The sequence below is a fragment of the Perca flavescens genome, chromosome 1, assembly GCF_004354835.1.
Source record: "Perca flavescens isolate YP-PL-M2 chromosome 1, PFLA_1.0, whole genome shotgun sequence".
Taxonomy (NCBI): domain Eukaryota; kingdom Metazoa; phylum Chordata; class Actinopteri; order Perciformes; family Percidae; genus Perca; species Perca flavescens.
The window spans coordinates 23,483,041-23,507,044 of record NC_041331.1 but is presented as its reverse complement, the minus strand read 5'-3'; the positions used below and the strand labels follow the sequence as shown (position 1 = coordinate 23,507,044).

The following is a 24,004-nucleotide window of genomic DNA, read 5'->3' as shown; positions in this document are numbered from 1 at the left end:
GATTTGGTGTGAATACAGCCTTAGTTCCTTGTCCATGTATTCATTTATTGAGACATAACAAACACAACTAAACAGGAGAATAAACGGTGGCAGACAAAACGTGACATACATACATTGAGACAATATTTTGTTGTTTTAAAGGCTGCTTTATATAAGTACCACAGATGTATGAGGTTGTAGTGAAATAAACTATGAATCCCTCTACCAGTTTGGCAATCATTCCCTCATTATTGACTCTCTTTTTCAACATTTTGTAATGCAAACAAAAGTCACTCTGTCATTATGTTACTGTAATTCTAATGTCCATTTTGTGCAGCCATAGTTTCTTGGAGATGATGATGATGTAAATTTCCAGAGCTTTTAAATGATATCATTGCAAGATGTATGAACATCACGTTAGTGCCAGGTGCAGTTTTTATCTTTAATGCCATATTTTTAAGTTTAGTCATTGAGTTTTACTTTCATAACAACGTACACTTAAACAAAGGGAAGTATATTTTAGGCTTTCTCAATTCTTCCCCATCTGTCTTCCTAGTCTTATTGTACCAACTATGTGTACTCACTGGTATGTCCTCTCCTGTGTTCAGTTACCCATACATCCCTATTCTGCCTTCGCGGCTGCTGGAGGTGTTGAGCTCACCCACCCCCTTCATCATCGGAGTGCACTCCATGTTTCAGACTGAAATCCAGGATTTGGTGAGTGCAGATGTGTCACAGGCATCCAGCAATCTCTCTTACTTGCATGCAGAACTAGAAGATCATACATTGTTGAATGCTGTCAAACACCTGTGAATCATTAACAAGTATTGTAGTCTTTAGAGTGTGTTTTTATATCCTAAATGTCAAGATGCATTATATTTTAGGACTTTCTACTGACAAGGAGACATTTTTTTTTTTTAATCTAAAAAGCCCCCTTTAAATTTATGTTTTTGAGATACAATGAGAGATGCACCTTTGTTGAACCCCAGCGGGGATATTCGGTTTGTTGCAACATTACAAAAGAAAAACCGATACAAAGATGAAGTAATCTGTCCTTTTAACAAAATGTTTATTTAACTGGTTTCGGCTGAACCTCATCAGGCATACGTGTCGTTCCTCACGGTACTCCCTCCAGCTGCAATCAAACCACCTGACCTGTCTGTGTTTTATGTGTGTATATCAGTTAGATGTTATTATTGCTGACCTGGATGGAGGAACAATAAAGATTCCTGAGTGCATCCATTTGTCCCTGCTCCCTGAACCTCTGTTACACCAAACACAGACTTCCCTGTCCCTGGTAAGCACAAACATACACACACGTATAGTGTGCAGACATATTATTTAAATAATCATATTATGATGACATTTAAAGTGAGCAAGCAAACATTAATTTATTCATGAAATCATTCAACTTTGAACACAAAATACACAAATTACAGTTTGCACTGGTTTAGCATATATACATGTCTGTCTTTCACACAGCCAACCACTATAATACATACAAAGTCATTATTGGATTCTTATACTCAAATGTATGGAGGGTAGTAGCTGCCAAGAACAAAAATTAAGAAATTCTTTGATAAATAAATGAATGGGCAATTAAATGTACCAGTAATAATAAATAAATATAGGCATTAATTAATTGAAAAAGTAACTGAATTTTCCAATTTATTTATTTCTATTAATTTTAAAATGTATTTATTCATTTTTAAATGTATTCATTTATGTATTTTTTTTTTTCTTTGCATTTCACCCCCTATTTTTTTTACCCTCAACTTATTTATTTATCTATTATTTTCTTCATACATGTCTATATGCATTTCTTCATTATGAAAATGAATGACCCATTCAAAGTGTGTAATAGGGGTCAACTTTTCGCCTATGAGTTGATCAACATCAGTTTGCTCGATCTTAATTTGATCAATTAATTAGTGCCTGCATTTATTTTTTATTCATTTATCATTTATTTATCAAATCTTTTATTTATTTTTGATTTGGGCAGCTTCTGTCCTCCATACAACATGCTCAGTGACTGCTGGTAAAATTTGTTTTTTCCTTTCTTAATTAAATCATGTTACACTTTTTTATGGTATGCTGTATTTAATCTGCTTACGTGTTGTGCACAAGAAATGTTCACTTACTCCACATAAAAGCATGTGTTAAATCAGGACAAGTAAGTCATCTGGAGATGAATTTATTCTTCGTAGGTTTTGCACCCTGATCTGGAGATAGCAGACAATGCGTTCCCGCCGCCTCGCACTGCACCCTCCAACCTCAAGTTGTTGGTAAGTCAGCATCAGTACCACATGCCCTCTTTTCATTCATGATCCTCTGGGTGAAGGCATATGTCCTTGCCTTAATCAGAAAAAGTCTCTTATTGCCAAAAGGTTAGTGTTTGAGTGAGGGCACTAACTGACAGTAAACCATGACCCTTAAGAAAAAAAACAATGTTGCCTAATAAACTTATTAGACTGCATTTGTGGCATAGCTGTTTGATGAGTCGTGTTTGTGTATGATATGTTCCAGGACAAGGAGGTGAGGTCTGTCTTTCTCAGGTTGTTTGCACAACTCTTCCAGGGCTACAGGTCTTGCCTGCAGCTCATCCGCATCCATTCTGAACCCGTAATTCACTTTCACAAGGTAAGATAACAACATTGTGGAATTCCCCGTGATGACATTCAAATTTTGCAAAAACCTTATTTTCCAATACATGACTTTGGCTTAAACTCCTTTAGTAATTGCTCTGCATCAAACACATTGTTCTTTTTTAACTGCCAAGAATGTTTGTAGCTGGATTCCAGTAGTGAGGGTGGAATTACGTGTAAAGACCTGACGGATAAACCTGTCAGGGTTGTATAAAGTGTGTGTTTGTGGGTGGATGTGTGAGTGTGCATGTTGTTATAAATGTGTTTTTGAGACTCCATGACTGTTCTGTGATGCTATCTTTTTGTTTATGCAAGCTTCGGACACAGTCCCATAACCTTGGGCAAAGCCCAGTAAAGAGCCATATGAAACGTATTAGGTTTACATTGTTGTTTTGTGCCGGGATTTTTGTTTGTTCGTCTCTGTGGTGTCTCCGTGGTAACCCCTCAGCACATCATCCTCAAAGTACCCCACATGGATCACATTATAAACAAACGTTCAGCTTATTTGCCTGGAATCACTGAGTGGGGGAAGGCTTGTGTGAACTGTGTTTTATCTCTTCTACCCACAAGCACAAATAAGTATGCGAAAAGTAAATTAAATTCATTTGCATGTAGTTATTTATAAGTTGATTTATTTCCCTTTTTGTACATGCTGAAGAACTTATCCATGATTTCAACAATTAAAGATGCCGGTTTCAGGCCCCCTTGCAGAGATATTTTTGCACATTTTGTAATCTTATTCTAAAAATGGCTGTGATCACTATGCTTGTTTTTCAGTCTGCAGCATAACCATATGAACAAGATTACATTGCTCCCATCTGTGTGGGATTGTAACTGATCTAATTCTGACATTATCCAGACTGCCTTCCTGGGCCAGCGAGGCCTCATTGAGAATGATTTTCTGACCAAGGTTTTGGATGGCATGGCCTTCGCTGGCTTTGTCTCAGAGAGAGGTCCGCCTTACAGAGCCTGCGATCTCTTTGATGAGGTACTGTACCATGATGCTCCACTTAAAGCTGAACTTTATTACCCTTTGCTTTTTAGCTGTAAGTGGAGAAGTTCATACACACTTTTTTTACACTAAAGTGACTATAAAATAGTTTTTAATGTGGACTGGTGACATATGGACGATACACTATCAGTTATAATAGCCAAGTAGTTATGCCATAGGAGTACTGTGATACTTTTGAATGTATTTTACTAGATGATCCACCCCTTTTAATAGTGTATAAACTGTATACTGTTTTATTGTGTGTTTTGTAGCTCGTCGCCTTAGACACTGACAGCTTTAAGGAAGAAGAGGTCAGCCCTGCTAAGCTGCAGAAGCACATCAGGGTATTCTCTGAGCAGCTATACAGAAATGTAAGACTTCATGCAACTACAACTACATCTCTGTTGTTTTGGCATTTTACTGTAGACATATGTCCTCATTTTAGCATGCTGTGCACTTGTTTTGCTGTATAAACAGCTGGGTATCCTATTAATACATGTGGTTCCCTGGTGGATGTACTATAGGAGAACCCAAACCCCCACATGGCATTCCAGAAAGTGCCTCGGCCGTCGGAGGGATCCCACCTGCGGGTGCACCAGGTACCCTTCCCCCTGCTGGATGACGAAAAGGTGGAGAAGATGATACAGGAGGGTGTGGCAAAACACAGCAGCGCACCTCCTTCTACACGACCTGAGAGGAAGTGTGTAGTACCTGCCGGACCACCTGTCGGTATGGGCAACTTTAAAATGCTGTAATGTACGATACATACTGTTGTGATGAGTTTTTACATACCTGCAGTGTTTTGTGTCTTTTCATAAAACTGGGCTGTGTATGCAGTAGAATGGCGCAACATTTTTGAAATTGGTGCTAAATGACCAGAGAACAAGAGAAAATAAGCTGTGGTATTCCCTTTCGCTCAAACAGTAGAAAACCTACAACTACCAGAATGCAATGTGCACAGCGGCTGGCTGGTAACTAACAGATCTTGTATAACATTAAGAAGCTCAAACCTGAAATACGTTTCTGAAAACATTTTAGGCAAGAAATGGGCAATACTAGCCTGACAAGCCAGACCCACATCAAGATGTTGGGTCTGGAAACTCACCATTGACAGGGCTCAATCCGAGGGGCGGGATAAACGGTTATCTTTCAAATTCCCTCTGCACGCAATAGGATAGCGCTACAACCAGGCAGAGCAACAAAGAAGGAAGAGAAGCTAGTTGATAGATTAAACTTTTGCCATATCCGGTCGGCAAAACTCTGAACACATCTTCCTTTTTTAAGAATGATTTTTGTGCAGTTCTTTGTTCTTTTCTCAAAGAAAAGCTTAACTCCAAGTCTTCCAGAAGACCGCTGATCCCAGCAGCAGCAGCCATAAGCCCGCCCACCGACTCTATACACGATGTGATTGGCCTGACCAGAGTTTGGTTTTTCCAGCTCGCAAGTCTCCTAGAGAGTGCTTAGACCCCCTGGCTGCAAAATAATTTTGCTGCCGCTAGGGTGAGTCTAGATTTCTAGGCTAAGGCAATACAGTAACCCCACTTGGTTTTTATTTGAACAGCACTGTCTAGTTTTATAGTTTAATCTGAGTTCGGTCTGAGTTTCAGAAAGAGAGAGAGGGGCAACTGTCGCACTTGATCCGCTTCGATACTCTGTGTCCGTATGCAGAAGTACAGTCTGTAGTTCAAGCAACAGGCCCTAGGGCCAGCAGCAAACCTCCAAGTGGCGTGTTGTAAGTCAAATACAAATTTTTCTGCTGGCCTAATTAGGGAGATCTGGCCACTGGTAAGATGAAGGAAAGTTTGCCATAGTTCATTTACACATACTACCAACCTTTGACTTGTGAAAATGCTCTGATGTTTTCTGCAGTTGTAGTTTCAACCTGCAGTGATTCCTCTCATATTCTGTCTTTCTGTATTCCAGTGCCCATAATGGGTAAGATTGGCTCCGTGTTTAACAGCGCTCGGAGGCTGGAAGTGGTGCGGAGCTGCATTTCCTTCGTCTTTGACAACAAGACCCTGGAGACTGAAAAGGTGATGCCTGTGGATCAGTGGAGCTCATCAACCTTTAAACAAGCTCATTAACTGGAGGCCGCTTTGTGTTGCACCCACCCAGCAGACCGTTATGGAGCTGTACTGTAGATCTTTCTTCACCTTCATTATCCTCATATCTCCCAGCTGCCACACAGACACAGAAATAAATAGGGTCTGTTATGAAACACTCTGAATCCATGTTGATATGTGACTATCAATACTTACTGTTGTAACACAGAGGTTAATCAGTTCCTGTCACTTGTTTCACCTCTACGCGCATCTACATTGCAGTAAGATGCCCTTTGTTGTTGCCTAATGTATAGGATTCTACCCAATATGCATTCAATGTGTTTAAAATTGGATTGTCGCCAGTTGCTTTATGTATCCCACTGGCTTCATATAGGAGTTTATATAATCCTGGCCTGCATCTCTGTGTAAGAATGCATAGCATGTATCCTCTGAATCCCCCATGAGCCTGTAAATGCTTTTCTGCCAAATGACCATTCCTGTACAGTAGGTCGAAGTAGCTGGAAGTACTGTGTTGGTACATTGTGTTGCTGTAAGCAGTAAATGGATAAAACAAATCAAATTACCCTTTATCAGTATTTCATAAAACGAGGTCCAGCTTTCTCAAAAAGCCTAAAAATCTCAGAAACAAAGTTGTTTCCCATTTTTTTTGAACGATCACAAATTGTCAATTGTCTTCTCTCGATCTGAAATCAATTTCTCTTGTCAGGCGAGTGACTTTATTTGGAGCATTTGTTTTTCTTCTAAAACCCTCTTTGTCCACTTTTCTCTCAACAGACACTTCCGGCTGCACTGCGAGCACTGAAAGGCAAGGCAGCTCGCCAGTGTCTGACTGAGGAACTAAGTCTTCACGTTCAGCAGAACCGCGCCATACTTGACCACCAACAGTTTGATTATATCATTCGTATGATGAATTGTGCCCTTCAGGTAAGTCACCCCAACACAAGTCTCAGACTCTTTCTGCTGCATTAATACTGGAAACTGATGGAAACGTGTAAAATACTCCATGCCGCCTTGGAGGTGTTTTCTATTACTTTAAAAAGAAAATAAAGTCACAATGACTTTGATAATCAAACTTTGTTTAAGTCATTTGTCAAGCAACACATTACCAGTTATTCACTGTTTCCAGCTTCTTTTTAAAGATTATTTTTGGGGCTTTTATTGCCTTTATTGATAGGAAAGTGGGAGAGGGGGAATACATGCAGCTAAGGGCCGCAGGTTGAAACCGAACCCGTGGCGACAAGGACTGAGTCTCTGTACATGGGGCGCATGCTCAACCAGGTGAGCTAACCAGGCGCCCCATTGTTTACAGCTTCTTCAAAGTGAATATTTGCAGCACTTCTCTGTTTTATATTGTTGTAAATGTAATAGCTTTGGGTTTTGGACTGTTTAACGGACAAAACACTCAATTTGAAGATGTTGCCTTGGGCTCGAGCAAATTGTGATGTTCATTTCTTACATCTGGTTGACTGAACATTCAGTTGATTAATAAAAACAACTACAAAACAAATCTGTCTAACCAAACACATGATGCAATATTCAGTGACATTGCAACATACATCAGTAACTGTGATGTCATCAAAGTTATATCCAGGTTTTTACTGTTGAATTATGTGGTTTTCAACATGTTGATCTGCTGATAAAATAACTGACATTTTAAGACTGTATATAATTTTTAATTTAATTTTTTTATTCAAACAGGAATTTGACCTGAACTGTTGTGGTTATTTATTGTTATTCTTATAAGAATAGAACATAATATAATTTGAAAAAATCATACTAAGAGTATTGTTCAAAGATTAATTCAATAACATTTTTTTTTTTTAAAGATTTTTTTTCTTGGCATTTAATCCTTTATTTTGATAGCTTAGACATGAAAGGTGAGAGAGAAGGGGGGAATGAAATGCAGGAAAGTGCCGCAGGTCGGAGTCAAACCCACGGCCTCTGCGTCGAGGACTGAGACGCTATACATCGGCAAGCGCCCCACCTCTAGGCCACCCAGGCACCCAATTCAATAACATTTCTTAGCCAGCAGACAACAGTAAATGTTAGCAGATATCTTCCTCTTAGGCTTGCTCAACAGATCTGACCTGAAAATATTTTCCTGACCCACATTTTGACCAAACAACTATCTGCAGAAATGCTTTTCTGGCCATTATACAACGCCATAACTCAGGAAAAGAAGGGGAGGCATTTGGTCGGATACTGAATTGGTGACACTACTCTTGAAACTGGTGATTGTTTAGATCTTCTGTGCTGCCGGGTTGAAGATGTGTGTGTGAAGCATCCACGTTTTGCCCAAAAAAAATCACTTAATTAATTATGCAGTAGTTTAGTTTATTCACAAGTCTGTCTTTATTTACAACATCTGCTAGCATGTCGTATGACTGAGCCACTACAATGCTGCTCGTTGTTTATCAGATAGTATGTTTGTCTCTTTCTGATGCCCTCATGCCTCGGCTACTTGTCAAAATGAGTAAGTAATGTGTTTTTGTGCAGCTCATAAAGAGTGAGTGAGGCTTCACTCAACCAGAGCAGCCCGGTCTTTATTGGTAGTTCCTCATGTTTTACTGCCTTGAATCAGCCCCTTCCAGGGATTTTAATAATTTTAAGCAGTCCTCACAGAGTGCAGCTTTTATGGAGTGACTTTAAATTCCAGTCATTCTTCCCCCCCCAAAATGATGGAAAGCCAATTCATCCCACCATCTGCCCGGGCCAGGGACATGCAAGGTCATTTGACGTGTCATTTTCTCCACAATTATACAACGGGACTAAACGAGGCCAAGTGCAAAATTGTTGACTTTGGCCAATAGAATGTCTACCTGGCAAGGCTACTGATTTGCAAATGTAATTGTTAATGTCTTTCCACACATGTAGGAAGAGTTGAAAAGAAAAGCTTGTTGTATCATCCCTTTTATGCTGCGTAATATCTGACTGTCTTTACTGTCAGAGCAGCACAGAGCTCATCCTGGAAACAGTTTGTCCGTAATGTACATTTGTTCAAAAGCCAAAAAGTGGCGAGATGTCTGGATAAAACCACCATTTCTTTTGCATGGCCTTTTTAGTCAAGACTTGAATTATATTTAAAGTCAAAATTGATGCAAAAACTGCATGCTGTTTCATTGATAGCCAGGCAGCCAGTGCGTCTTTTTGTGTGTTGGAAGGATGCCAAAAGGAGATAAATATGAAATGCATGATCCTAGTCATAGAAGAAGTACACTTTTGTTAATTGCAACATGGGATAATATTGTTCTGTTTGTTTGTTTGTTTGTTTGTTTGTTTGTTTTTGATTTTATTGAGTATTGTTTTGTCATTTCTTCTCTTACTTTAAGATGGAAGTCATTTGTTCCTGGCTTTCATTTCTTGGTGTTAGCTCGGTTGTGAGGGATTTATCTCAGATGAGCTGTGAAAGAAATATAAATAGTAAATTGCTCTGCAAGTAATTACTTTCATATTCTGCATTCTGCCCTTTCTAACGCCCAGCCACATAAGAACCCCAAAATTATATTACTGTGTATGTGTGCATGCATGCGTGCATGTGTGCGTGATCCTTTGATGCCTAACAAAAGCCAAGGTGACCTATTCTCTAAAAAATGTTGCTTGCTCTTTGTACAATGACAGCATGTTGCCTCATTAGGATTTCTGGTGTCCATGTTGAGGTGACACGTTGATTTTCAATGACATCATCATTATGAGGCCAATTACAACATTTATCATTTAACTGTCAACTCCAGGCTAAGTGACAGTTCTGTTGTCTGGTTGCAATCAGTGTTCGCAGGGAAGCAGAGCCGCAGGAAGCGGTATGTAATATAAATATGTACAACAGGTCAAAGGTTTGGATCAGTTGGTGCTGTACCTTGTCATCACTTTCTCTGGAATTCTGGAATTCTCTCAAAATTTTCTGGAATGAGTTAATACAGTTACAGTGATGCATTTTTTTCCTGTTAAAACATCTGTTGTAATCCTTATCTGTGATGTTACTGCCATGAATCACACACAGTAACAACCCTTATTAAGGTATTTGAGTTAATTGCACATTTATTTGTGTGCGTGTTGGTGTGCACTGGTCAGTGCTCCAGCTTTCAGAAGTAAACGTTGCGCAAGCCATGTGAGGGAATGAGTCCTGCTGTGGATGTATCCTGGCATCCCAACCATTTCCTGTCAGATAGGATTATGAGCCCTCTGCGCTCTTCTCTCTCATGGCCAAGGGCCTCATGATGGTGCTCAAAAACACGCTCTGAATGGCCGTTTACTGTGAGAGGGGATTAGGGCGGGAGGTCCATGGGAAGCGGCTGCAACGGCATGGAGTCCATGAGTTCCGCATGAGTTTGACCGTCTGATGTGGAACAGTGTGCAAGAACGCACGTTACACACAGATGTTGTTGGAGAGTAAGAAGCACTTTATCAGACATGTCTGGAGCGCATACCAACTGTGTCTGTGTGCCCCCCATTTGAAAGGCTGCCTGCTGTGATTTAATCACTTTGAACATCTCCTTTTAAAGTGAATAGATGATTACATTTTACATTATTTAGATCATAAATTTGTCTTATGCTGTGAGAACATGGACTCAGTCTGCCTTAGTGGCCTTGATGGACTGCCTTACGCAACATGGCCACTGGGAATCTGAACTGGGTATCATTCCCATGTTGATAACTGTTTCTCTAGGACGTCCACCAGTATGACCAGGTAAACATCTGCACTACTCACATTTCATGCTTTCGCTATGGAAGTAGTGGAAATAGTAGTGGAAATAGTTGCTCGTCTGGACAGAACAGAGGTCAACTATGTGGCTTATTCCTCTTCATTAGTGATTCAAGACACAATTAACATTAATAGCCTCTAAATTTAGACATTTTTTGTGTGTGTCTGTAGCCACAAAAGGTTCATTAAAAACATGGCATGTGTCAGTTTATCTCGCAGTTTTCCTGGAAAGTGCTAACTTCTCTGGAACACACAGGAAGCTGCGGTTTGTTCACATCCTTCAATGTTTCTGTCTCGCAATTGTGCTTCTTGTTTTTGCTAGCTGTATAGGGGCCTGAAACAGAATAGCTGTGTTAGTCATCATAGCCATTTTAGCTCCTGCTGCTTTAAGAATGAGGTGACACTTACAGAAAATAATAGGAGGGAAGGAAGACAGCATAGTGTCCTCGCAAACAGAAATGTGGGGATACACAACACCCTCCCTCTACCTCCATTTTTGAAATCCCAAATAAAGCATGTGACATATTTCCCCACTCTGCACCATTTGGCTCTATTGAGCTATAACAATGATTGAGTCATAAATACAATACTTTTACCTTTTGTCAAGCTCCTCATGTGATGCTGATAGACTGCTCTGCTCGACTTCTCAGACCTGCTGTAGATATTACTGCTTATCTGTTCGCTTTGTTAGTTGACCTCCAAAGCTTTTGAGCTGTCACTTAGCCTCTCTGTCTGCTAACAGCAGATAAATCATCATCTTCTCTTTATACTTCTAAGGAGGAGGTTTGTTGGTGATAAGTAAACCTGATAATGTCTACTTTATATGAAATATGATGTGTTGATGCAGTCTATGGACAAAGCTTTTCTTCCTCTGAAGCAAGACTTCTGCTTATGAAGACGTTATGTTTCTGTTTCAGAGAACCGATGACATGCATCGCTGAACTTCCCTCTTCTTTTTGGGATTAATGCTGTTTTGTTAATTATTCACACTTTTCTGCCTGTGTGTTTCCAATTGTTGTTCTATTTTGACTGGGCTCCATGAACTCCTGTGACCTGCAGCATTGTTAAGGATGCTGGTAAACAATGCTTTGGTGCTGCTCCAAGCTGGAACATTTCACCGCAGCCCAAATAACTGCAAAGAAAAACACAAGCGACAAGAAAAATAAAACACAAACTATGTTGCTTAGTTGACGGGGGGGGCCAGGCTTTCATGTGTCACTGTTTAACTTGTGTTTTGCATTTACTCCCCTCTGTACATTCTTGTGTCGCGGTACCAGAGTCCCCCATCACAGACCACTACCAGAAAGTGCAGCCTTCTTCTCCCTATCTCTCCTGGCCAAATTACTACTCTAATGTGTGTGTGTGTGTGTGTGTGTGTTTGCATTTTCACATCACATAAAAAGAGGGAAATGCATGTTATTTACAGTATACAGTAATTATGAGTTCCCACTGTGGGTCATGAGGTGCGGCACCAAGTCCGAATCTGTGCTGTTGTTTGTACATGGTCTTAAATCAAGTTTCCTCTGGCCATTCTCATTTACAGTGTTCAATAAATAAATCCCAACAAAGCTTACCAGAGATAAGTACCAATTTCCTGTCAGGTACTTTTAAGTCCAACTCGCGGCCTTTTCTCTTATTCTCATTGTTCCCTGCGATCGCTGCAAGAAAAGTTTTGTTTGTGCCCCTAAGTCCCCCGCTCTGAGCCTCTTAATGTACTATTCATCTTAATATCATTATCTTGAAAGCACCACTAAGCGCTGCCTCTTTGACCTGAAACAATCCCAAATACAAAGACACTTTGGCGTGTAAATGTCAAGGAGGGAATATTTTCAATTATTCCCTGATCAAACAAAATTAATAAAAAAAAAAAAAGAATTCAATTTGCTTTCTCGCTAGTCGTGGCTTCTTGATAAATGGACACAACTTAGCCAAAACGACGGGATTTTATGCAATGCCTTTTCTTCAGTGAAACTTGTATGGCAATCTAGTTCAAGAATGTAAAACATTAAATTACCAATTAATTGAAGGCTGGAGCGCTCTGACAGTTGTGTCAAGGCAGGGTTTATATAAGCCAATTGAAAGCATATGTCCTAATATTGGAGCAGAGTTAGTGGTTTTGGCAGACCTTTTTTTTTTATTTTATTTGTATGTTTTTTTTTGCATCACCCTGACATATAACAGGACAGGAATGTCTTTATGCAACAGGAAGTTACGTTTGCTGAAGATAAGTGCTTTGCCCCCTAGTGTTCTCTACAGGTCACATCTCTGCAAGCAGTGCATCAGTTGTGTGATGAAAGACACAAAGTTTTGTGTTATATCTTAGCAATACATAAACCATTTTAAAATAGACATAGTGTTGTTACAAAGTGGTTCTCCTTTAGGTTACCTCCAGAGAGGGTTTCCCCTCTGGTCCCAGACTGTATGACCTCTCTGTTGGAAACTTGTGCTTCTTGTTTTTGGGCTCCAGTGAAAAAAGGTGTTTGCAGAGCTTAGTAACATGTCGCCTGCTGTGTGCTTCCCTGCTCTCACTTCTCCCCTGTTGTTTGATCCACAGGACTGCTCCAGCTCAGAGGAGTACACGGTGGCTGCTGCACTGCTGCCCCTGTCAACGGCCTTTTACAGGGTAAGAAAAATGTATTAAATACAAGAATGTATGTGAGTTTAGTTTAATGCTTCTGCTTCTCATATTTTCATCATTGTGCATACAAACCACTGCTCGGTCAAAATGTACAGTATAAAAGCATCATCTAAAGGATCACTTCAACCAAAAAAGTAGCATTGATGAATGACATTTGAAAATTGAAACGTGACTTTCTGGACATAAGCTATCAGCTACCTCTGCAATGGAGGCTTTAAACATGTCGGTCTTCAATTCCAAATTCCAAAGTGAAATAATTTCAGTAAAAACAGCAGAAGAAGTGTTAACAGTATTTCTGATAATACATCACAAAATCTAGACGGATAAAAAATTGGCCCGGGCCGTTATATCAGCCAATATTACCAATTGTACACGGTATCGGGGTACATGTCAGCACAAAATGTAGCAAGAAATGTCCGTACAAAGATATGTTTGTCATTTAGAAAACAGTGTCTCCATTGCATAGTTTATCATGCTCTCAAAAACACAATTGTGTGTGTGTTATATAAAAAAAGGCATATCTGCCAATAATAATAATACATTTCATTTATATAGCGCTTTTCATTGTACTCAAAGACACTTTACAGTAAAACCATCCATCCATCTTCATCCGCTTATCCGGTGTCGGGTCACGGGGGGAGCAGCTCCAGCAGGGGACCCCAAACTTCCCTTTCCCGAGCAACATTAACCAGCTCCGACTGGGGATCGAGGCGTTCCCAGGCCAGGTTGGAGATATAATCCCTCCACCTAGTCCTGGGTCTTCCCCGAGGCCTCCTCCCAGCTGGACGTCCCTGGAACACCTCCCTAGGGAGGCGCCCAGGGGGCATCCTTACCAGATGCCCGAACCACCTCAACTGGCTCCTTTCGACGCAAAGGAGCAGCGGCTCTACTCCGAGCTCCTCACGGATGACTGAGCTTCTCACCCTATCTCTAAGGGAGACGCCAGCCACCCTCCTGAGGAAACCCATTTCGGCCGCTTGTATCCTGGATCTCGTTTTTTCGGTCATGACCCAGCCTTCATGACCATAGGTGAGGGTAGGAACAAAAACTGACCGGTAGTTCGAGAGCTTTGCCCTCTGGCTCTGCTCTCTTTTCATCACAACGGTGCGATAAATTGAATGCAATACCGCACCCGCTGCACCGATTCTCCGACCAATCTCCCGCTCCATTGTCCCCTCACTCGCGAACAAAACCCCAAGGTACTTGAACTCCTTCACTTGGGGTAAGGACTCATTCCCTACCTGGAGAAGGCACTCCATCGGTTTCCTGCTGAGAACCATGGCCTCAGATTTAGAGGTGCTGATCCTCATCCCAACCGCTTCACTCTCGGCTGCAAACCGATCCAGTGAGTGCTGAAGGTCGCAGGCCGATGATGCCATCAGGACCACATCATCTGCAAAGAGCAGCGATGAGATCCCCAGCCCACCAAACCGCAACCCCTCCTACAGTAAAACCAGCACATTAAAAATAGATAACCAATAAAACCAACACCTAAAACAAGCGTTTTAAAAACAATAAAACCAGTAGCTATCAGGTGAGTAATGTAAGACTATGGTATGTGGAAAGCTAATCTGAAGACTTGTGTTTTGATTAGTATTTTGAATTAGAGCTGGGCAATATATTGATATATCGATAACGTGATATGAGACTAGATATCGTCTTAGATTTTGGATATCGTGATATGGCATAAGTGTTGTCTTTTCCTGGTTTTAAAAGCTGCATTACAGTAAAGTGATGTCATTTTCTGAACTTACCAGACTGTTGTAACTGTTCTATTATTTGCATTTACCCACTTAGTCATTATATCCACATTACTGATGATTATTTATCAAAAATCTTATTGTGTAAATATTTTGTGAAAGCACCAATAGTCAACACTACAATATCGTTGCGGCATCGATATCGAGGTATTTGGTCAAAAATATTTGAGTTTCTCCGTATCGCCCAGCCCTACTTTGAATGTGTCCAGGTCTGTACAGTCACGGATGTATATGGGTATTATATACTAATTGTTGTAACCCTCGACCACTACCAGTCAGGCTCTAATTACTGCGCTATAGAGTAAGTTGTAAGCAAGAATAGCCAGAGGGAGGACAGCTTTATCAACCTTATATCTTTGCTGATCCTGGAGAATGTACATGCACAGAACAGAATGTTAAAACCTCTATAGCAAAATATAGAGGACGGACCATGGCTTTTGGGTTTTAAAACCACATTATCAAAACAGGGTAGCTTCATTATTCACCACAATGTCTCCACTGCTTGCTTGTTGCTATGGGGACTACACAACTGGAGTGGGACCTGGCCCGCTCTCTACCACCACGTGACTCATCCATGGACTCATCCAGTTTACATGCCACAGGCTGATGTAACTTAGATAAGCCATATGTTGTTGTTTTTTCTTTTAGGACCACCTGTATTGAAAATTCATCAGTGATGTCACCCAAAGGGTGAAAAGCAAAGTGAAGATCATCTGCCAAAATGATTCTGTAATCTCTGGTTTAGTGGCGCAAGGATCATGCAGTGAAAATGTGAGAAAAACAAAGCTTGGTAATAGAGCATCCCAGCAGCTGTCATCATGGGTGTGGATTGAGAGGCATACATGATCCTAACTTGAGTATTATACGTGAATTGCAGCCTTACAAGTTTGGTAACATGAATGGGATGCCTTGGTTTTGCAAAAGAACACTATGTACCATGACATTGTAGCATACATAACCATCCAAACCTTCAGAGGCCCCTCACCAGCCATCCATCTCTATTCTAACATGAAACTTATATAATGATCCCTGAGAGACTGCCCGCATGGTCTCTCAACTGTTGCTTATCCATTACAGTAGCTATGTGGTCTACAAATAGCTGTAAATAATGTATGCAGTAAATGATCAACCTGCCCTTGAATCTGACCAGACAAGACCCTGAAAGTCATTGAAAAGAATGTGAGAGTAATTGAACATGGCCACCCAGGAAAGGCTGATTCTTCTCTCACTGTTGTACACTTTGTTGTGTATGTGACTTATTTTATTAGACTTGATGGTTCTGCAGTGCCATTGTTCTATTGTTTTAAGGAAGGCTCTGCTTCTTGTCAATACCATTAGGAAACTATATTTTTCAAGTGAGCAAGTTTGAGCTGTGATCAAATCAATGACTTGCTCAAAACTGTTTCCTGCACTGACCCACTTACAGTAACTGCATGTTGATATTGAACCAGTATCATAAGCAGGAGCAGATGAGGTATTTGCCCTTGGATTTCCTGCACACTTCACAAGATAAATTACTTTTATATATTCTTTGTTTGAGTCAGAGGTGGCAATGTGTTAAAGCATCTACACATTTTGATCAGTAGTTTTTTACTTAATGTGCACGTATTTATAAGAAATACATGGTTGTTGTTTTTTTACTGCTATTGCATGTTGAACATACAGGCACTTCACATGAAATACTGTTGGTTCAAGTTTAGGAGTCAAAACATTGGTCAAGTCCCTGTTTGGTATTCTTGGCCAGACTTTGGCAAACTCACACTGTGGTCAAGCGTACAGTGGTAACTGTCCCCATGGCCCTAAAGTCTCCAGGTCGGGGAACGTGGGAAGCTCCCCTTCGCACCGCCGTCTGCTGGATGGAGACAGGCAGTGTCTAGTTTTATTGGTGGCCATATGTTGTTGACACTGAACAGTTACTGTATGTGATTAAACCCACATTCTTTGTTCAGTTGTTTTACTTAGCCATTTCTTTGGTTTCTCCTCAGCTTGACCCTTCTTGGATGTTTCGCTCAAACCAAAACAGTTATGAAAATTTTTTGATAGAGGTTTGTTAATATTTCAGATAGAAGGAAGGTGGAGTTGATTTGCAAAATATCTTTTAGCCTAGATCATGCACGGATAGTGTCATTTGGCACTTGTAGGTCAAGTTTATCTAAATGCCACTCAACCTTTGTACAGTGGCCCTTTGTTAGAGTTGAGGTTTTACATTTAGTTGTGATTCTCTAATCTGCATGAACATTTCCTCTGGCATTTATTATCTAGTGAGGGTTGGGTTTATCAGGAGATGAACAGGTGTCGTTGACGTCTGGGTCTGTTGTTATTCTGCCCTTTGAGGCCCCACCTGATAGGTCTTCTTCCTTTTGAATGTGTCACTAGAATAAATGCCTCTGTCTGAGGAAAAACAGATTGGATACAGCAGCAACACCATTCTCAATGACTCCCACAGCCAAAACACTTGACGTTTAGCATTCTTTCAACCGTAGTTCATTCAAGGGGGATTTGGCGGCTCGCTCTGTCAAACTGCTCTCCACCATGCCCTCATGAGGAAAATGACTTACTGCGTAACCCTTGTATATCTCGTAAATGTCCAGCTCTTGACTTGTTTACTTTGTTTTGGAACATTTATGTTACTTGTACATCATGTTTTTACACAGTTACGGCCTATAGATGCCATGATGGGTTTGTTTATTAGTCTGACTTTAAACATTTTTTCTCTGTTTGTTTTACGTGACTGAAGACTAAACACATTGTTAGAGTTTTCATGGTTTCAGGATGCAAGTAGTTTTCCTAACAATACAGTAAATGAGGTGATGGATTGTGTACAGGTCAGTCATGCATTCCCACAGAGGACTTCAGAAGTGATGACTGTTTTTGTATTCAGGAATTCTATGAATTCTTCCAAAACACGTTTAAATAACGTTGCTGCCCCGCGGCTGGTGACATATCACATACAGCAGTCAACACTCCCTTCAGTGACAACAGTCTCTAAGAGACACAGTCTGAGAGACATGTGTGATCCAGCTGATGTTTGGAGGCCACAGTCCATACTGTGAAATTTGGGATCATGTCCCACAGTTCAAAAAAAGATCCCAAATCCTGATAGCTTCATTCATTTGACCTGTAGACAGCATTTTCGGCTTTCTGTCTCCCCTTGTGGTTTTTCCTGCTTGTTTTTCAACCTTTGTCCTTCAACTCTGCATTCCTGCTCTTCACTAGTCATACGGCCAGATGGGTCTGATATACTCCCTCCTTCCCCTTCATCTTCACTTCCTACTTTCGTTCTCTCCTTTCTCCTCTCCTTCCCTGTCCTCCTCCTTGCCCATCTGTCTTGTGGATGTCTCTGTGTATTATCCTATTGGGAAGAGATGACCTCGGTCAAAATGACCTGCACATATCTGACCAGTCAAAACAGAACAGCCAGGCAGAGTATAGATAACATAGCCAAAGGTATTTTTGCTTGTTTTTATTATATTTGTCATGTTTCGTTCCGCTCCATCCTTAAAATCTGACCTCCTGGCAGTCAGTCTCGAAACCATGTGTTCCACAGTCCAATGCCAAGGTCGGTCACAACATGTCTAGCCACAACAGATTTGTCATTTCATCCAGTGTTTTTTCTGGCCTAATTCCCATACTCAATTTAAATCTGTAGGCTTGGCTACTTTGATGATAGCAACGTTAGTGTAATCATCTCAATTTCTGGGGAGAAAACCGTTCATCCAAACAAACAGCTGTACACGTGCATTTGTTCAAATTGCATTACTTATGGGGCGGCCTCTAGCTCACCCAGTTCGCCTCATGTTTCCTGAGTCCTGCAGCGGCACAGGTTCGAATCCGACCTCGTTGTAGCCCCATTGCTCGGCACCCTCTTGCTCGACCACTCTCTTCTTAGTTTCCTCCGTTATCGTCGTCTTTGGTCTCTTCGCCTCTGCATGATGTCCATAGGTACTGCTGAACCCGGTTCCCCGCTAGCATCCCCGCCCTGGGCCTGAAAACCTACTCAAGGCAGAGCAGCTGGAGGACATCTTAAGGAAAACTAGAAAACCTTTTCTCCATAAAATATTATCCAGTTTTACCAAAATCAGTGGTATGCCATAAAGTGTTACACATTCTTCTCACAGCAGATTGTAGCCGCAGGGTGGAAATTACAATTATTTTAAAGCTGTTATTTTAAGGTAAAATAGTTACTCAATGTTGCTTTAATGTCATCATTATGTTGCCACATGATCTTGAACTACAGGTTTATAAACGCCCTTAGTTCCTTAATAATTCTCAAACCATAATATTGATATCAACTTCAAAATAAAGGATCTATCAGGTTTTATTTGTCAACATTTAAGTGTAATAGGCTTTTGTTTTTAGCCTAATAATCAGACAAAAATTAACAAATTCTGGGTGGTACCTTAAATTCCCTCAGACTATTGTTTTTTTTTCCTTATAATTGAGATCTTTTGTATCCCTTTTTTGTTGGCCTCTTTCATTAGCCAGCAGTATATCCTAGTCTCTTTATTGAACACCTTGAAAACCCATGACAATCTGCTGAACTCAGCAGTATAATGTTTCCTGAAAAAAAAGTGGTTTCATTTTTGTAATCTAATATCAGAAGAAAAGAAGCAGGAGCTTGCTACAGCATTTGTGTAGTAACAAGTCAGAGCATGTTTAAATTTTTTCAAGATGTATACCTACATTTTTCCTCCATTACATTTTTGTGATTTAATTCTGTTGTAAGTCTTAACAACAAAATATATCTAAATCATAATGACACAATGAGTAGAGCAGTAACTCCTGCACGTTACCAGTGCTGCATGTTATCTGCTTTATGGGCATGAGCTCTCTGTTCACAGTCTGTCCTCCCAGCTCTCCTCTCTTTTGGCTTCTGGCATATCACACTGGGAATAGAGCTGTTTTGGTTCTGTCTGCTGTAATTACAGTAACCCCTCTAGTTCTCATTTTTCAAAGGCAAACTGTGAAGTTATAATGTTAACCACTGTATTGGGCTGGGCTCAGGGGATTGAAATCAGAAGCTAATCAAATAACAGGCGTTAGCCTTACACATGGCCTTCAGACTCTACTGGGAGATGGACGGTTGGTGAATGTTGGTTTGTGGCCGGTCATTTAATGGCTGCAGTGCTTCTGTTGAGAACATGTTATTTGTGGTGTGATACGGTTTCTCCAGCATTGCTCTGCTGTGTTTACAACAGTACAGTATGGGCCAGCGTTAATGTCTTAAGCTGAGCACTGTATGTTCCCTATGGTTGCTGTTTTTGTAAGTAGCAGGTGCTTTACTCTTCAGCCTGCATTAATGAAAAACAACAGCACTGCTTCCAAATACATCCAGAAGTAAAGAGTCACAGAAGGAAAGAGAGGTGGTCCGTTGCTCCATTAGGGTTATTATCTGTTAAAAAGTTACGACTTACAAGGAATGATGGATTTCTCTTTAAATCCCACGGCTGACTTTTTTGTTTTGTTTTTCCATTTCTCCACAGCATTTTGGCAAACTCCTTTTCAAGGGGCACTCACTGCAGCCCAAATTCCTTCTTGATGTAAATACCCAATGAGAAAATAAACTTGCAGTAACCCTGACTGCCCACAAGTAGAGGGCTGCAACGATTAGGATCCAGTGGGTAATGCTGGACTGAACACAAATATTGCAGGCAGAGGATATATTTACTCTAGGCGGAGCTCTCAGTAGAAACAAATTTAATATAACAGAGACTGTTATTTTAGCACTGTATGCGGCTTAACTTTTATTTAGTAGTTTTAAGTTTGGAAACATCATCTTCTGCACTGTCAATCAACTCTCCAATGAAGCTACTGTATAAGTGTTGGGTAAAATATATACCCAAGACGTAATTTTTTTTTTTTTTTTATGGCTGTACAGTTTTGTTATATTGAATTTCTCTAGATTAAAAACGTTGTTATGGGCAGGAGTGGGTTGGCACATTTGAACAAATGCACACACAGACCTCTGCTTTAAAGGCATAGTTAGCTATTTAATGTTGCTTCTTTCCGTCCTGACTCTATGCAGAAATTGGCTGCTGGGGTGAACCAGTTTGCCTACACCTGCATTCAGGACCATCCCATCTGGACCAACCAGCAGTTCTGGGAAGCCACTTTCTACAGCGAGGTCCAGAGTCAGATCCGATCCCTTTATCTCAACACCCCAGAGGGAAAAGACGGCATTACTGCCCAGCTAAAGGTAAGACACAAAGTGACCAATATGAGTAATTATTGCCTGAGCATTCATATGTAGTCTGTTTAACCCCACTATGTTTAATCCTCTTTTGAGATTAAAAGATTCAACAACAAAAAAGTAAAAAGTAATTTTTCAAGCAAGCTAGTATTTTTGAATCGCTGATGTTCTTTGTCTTATGTGATAGTAAACTGAATATCTTGGGCTTTGAACGGTTGGTTGGACAAAACAAGATATTTAAAGACATACTGTAGCCTTGGGCTTTAATGGATGGATGGATATTTGTTTTTGTGTCTGTTAATATTTGTCTTTATTTGTGAAACATGAAATAGTTTAAAAAAATTAATAGATAAATAAAAAGAGTTGAAGAGAGAGAAAAGAGAAAACATGATGGGGGGGGAAAGTCATCCTCTGGTTGAACTACTCTGCAGGTCGACACTCATCAGGCATCATTGCGTTTTTAAGGGGTCAAGCCTAAGAAAAAAGTATGTCAAACTCAAAGCGTTTGCCCTGTCCTCTCCAGGATAAAAGCCCCGTGCCTACAGCAGGCAGAGATGAGGAGCACACAGCCATGGACCTGGCAGCAGAGCAGCTGCGTTCGTGGCCCAGCCTGAGCAAGGAGAAGCAGCATGAGCTGGTTAAGAATGAGGAGAGCACTGTGTTCAGCCAGGCCATCCATTACGCCAGCCTCATGGTTTACCTGCTAGTTCCTTTGGACACCAGCAAGATCCGGCTCCTCCGCAACGCCCCTGTTGCTGACTGGGAGAGCGGCAGCAACAGCATCGTCACAAACAGGTCAGCAGAGCAACAGCATGATGTGTTTCACTATCTGAGTAGAGAAAGAACGTCTTTTATGTGTCTTTACTGTCCAATGAGATCAAACACTACACCAGAATATATGTTTGGCTTGTTCAGTATTTGTAAGGTAGAACAATCAACCTTATCTGGAGGAAACCTCAAGGTAAGGTTTCATGATTTGGGAGTATGTGTGCCTCTCTTAATAAGGTGATGATAAGTTTGTGGGTGGATGTGGCGTAGCTCACAGTCTACATGATACCTTGCTAACTAGCCAAATGGAACACAGTACCTCTTCTGTTTCCGGCCTACATCCATCCTGTGGGCTTACATCGCTACTGCACAAAACAGAGTGAGGCTCATTCACCTCTGTTGGGAAGTTTAAAACCCTCAGGGCGTCTTGAATGGGGCTACACTGTACTCACCCAAACCAAACAAAAGCGCAGTGGAAGTGATTTCCCGTGCTCTGCAGTAACTGTGGAGTGAAATAAATCTGGGAAGATCCCTCATGTATGTCTTTTCTTAGAATTGAAAGGCATGCAGCCTTTCAAAAAAGTCTTGTTCCAAATTTTAGGCTTTGTTACCAAATAGTCAGAAGAACACATTATTAGTTAGATTTTTGTTATGCACAACATTTAAGCTTTAGTAAATGTTTGGTCTAAATTTCACATTTAATTTCTGCAAGAACACAATGTTTATTTTAATCTTTGTTTTGTTTCTATTTCGAATGAGAAGACCGAAACACTGCTGCCAAGAATTTGTTTGTGTGGAAATTTTCTCTCATTTTTATTTCATTTTTGCCCCAGACTTGTTTGTTTCTTTCTCACAGATGACATTTGGATTTCATCACTAACTATGAATCCAGAGGGATGGTTGCATCACCGTTTCATGTGAAACATTCTTCTTGGCTAACAGGGGCTGAGCGATTGATCATGGCATCAACACTAAGTTCATGCTAGGCTGCAAATCACTTTCGCTTTCACTGCTCTTTATCACAGTGCATCTTCAAATCCATTTCTGTCAACACATCTCCTCCTGGGACATGCTGGCGTGACTTTTCTCAGTTTCATTGTGTCATCGTGTGTGTTTTACAGCATTGCTGGTAGCGTCGCAGAGAGCTTTGACACAGAAAGCGGGTTTGAAGACTCAGAGAACAGCGATGTGGCCAACTCTGTGGTCAGGTTTGTTGCCCGCTTCATCGACAAGGTGTGCACAGAGAGTGGAGTCACCCAGGAACACATCAAGAGCCTGCACAGCATGATCCCAGGTACAGCGCTCACAGTGTTCATTCACACTGCCGCTGTCCTAATTCCCTCAGCTTTACGCAGAGTAACCCTTGCATGTGTGTATTCTCAGCTCAGGCCAACAGCAACAGAGGCTTCTGATTAGAGATGTACCAATACCAGTATTGGTATCGGCTCCGATACTGCCTAAAACGCTGGTATCGGGAAGTACTGGAGTTTATGCACCGATCCGATACCACGTAATAAAGCCCTAAAGAAAATCTAAGTTAAAGTAGTTTATTTATGTTCTTTTTCTTTTTCAATTTCAATTTTATTTATAAAATTTTATTTATAGTATCCGTTATAACTGACTGTCAAACTGGATAATAAAAGAAAGTTCTACGGCATTAATTGTTTTTATTTGTTCATGTTTCACAAAGAGTTTAACCTGAGCCAGACAGACAACAAAGATAGAAATCATATCACATCCATACAGGGATAGTAGTATACAATTGTTAAAACAATAAAATATATGGCACACTGGTATCGGATCGGTACTCGGTATCGGCCAATACGCAAGTTCGTTAACTCCTGACATGTTCAATGGCCTTAAAATCTGTAAATACACACTGTGGTTGTAAGACCGTGTGGATATACATGTGTTTCTCTGTACCAGCTCTGTGTGTGCATATGGTAGCTGACTCAAACTTGTGACCCACAGGCATTGTAGCTATGCAGATGGAGGCTCTGGAGGCAGTTCACAGAGAGAGCCGGAGGTTGCCTCCCATTCAGAAGGTGAGTGTTGCTCTATTCTTGGCTGCTGGGGCTTCGGCTGTCTGTACAGTGTATGTACAGTGTTAGACTTTAAAACCTACACCCACATGTCCAAAACTGTCACAAAGTAAATGTCATCAGCTTCAGAGTATGCAGAGTGCTGATCTCATCTATTTTTTTTCTCCCACTCATCACTTTCAAGTTGCACTTACAGATTTGACCAGTTGGTCTTTTGGACCTTGCTTGG

The 24,004-nt window shown here is 40.8% G+C and overlaps 1 protein-coding gene across 4 annotated transcripts in view; it reads left to right on the top strand.

Annotated features, from left to right (window-relative positions):
• The window catches only part of sbf2 (SET binding factor 2), a 124,801-nt gene that overhangs the window by 71,174 nt on the left and 29,623 nt on the right, over positions 1–24,004 (top strand). For all 4 annotated transcript variants that reach the window (XM_028578602.1, XM_028578594.1, XM_028578586.1 and 1 more), the window contains 14 exons: positions 588–696; positions 1,163–1,276; positions 2,187–2,264; positions 2,506–2,619; positions 3,484–3,612; positions 3,888–3,986; positions 4,140–4,344; positions 5,539–5,648; positions 6,453–6,602; positions 12,932–13,000; positions 20,801–20,971; positions 21,489–21,760; positions 22,855–23,027; positions 23,705–23,778. In XM_028578602.1, coding sequence (XP_028434403.1) covers positions 588–696; positions 1,163–1,276; positions 2,187–2,264; positions 2,506–2,619; positions 3,484–3,612; positions 3,888–3,986; positions 4,140–4,344; positions 5,539–5,648; positions 6,453–6,602; positions 12,932–13,000; positions 20,801–20,971; positions 21,489–21,760; positions 22,855–23,027; positions 23,705–23,778 — 1,867 coding nt within the window. The remainder of the gene's footprint in view (positions 1–587; positions 697–1,162; positions 1,277–2,186; positions 2,265–2,505; positions 2,620–3,483; positions 3,613–3,887; positions 3,987–4,139; positions 4,345–5,538; positions 5,649–6,452; positions 6,603–12,931; positions 13,001–20,800; positions 20,972–21,488; positions 21,761–22,854; positions 23,028–23,704; positions 23,779–24,004) is intronic.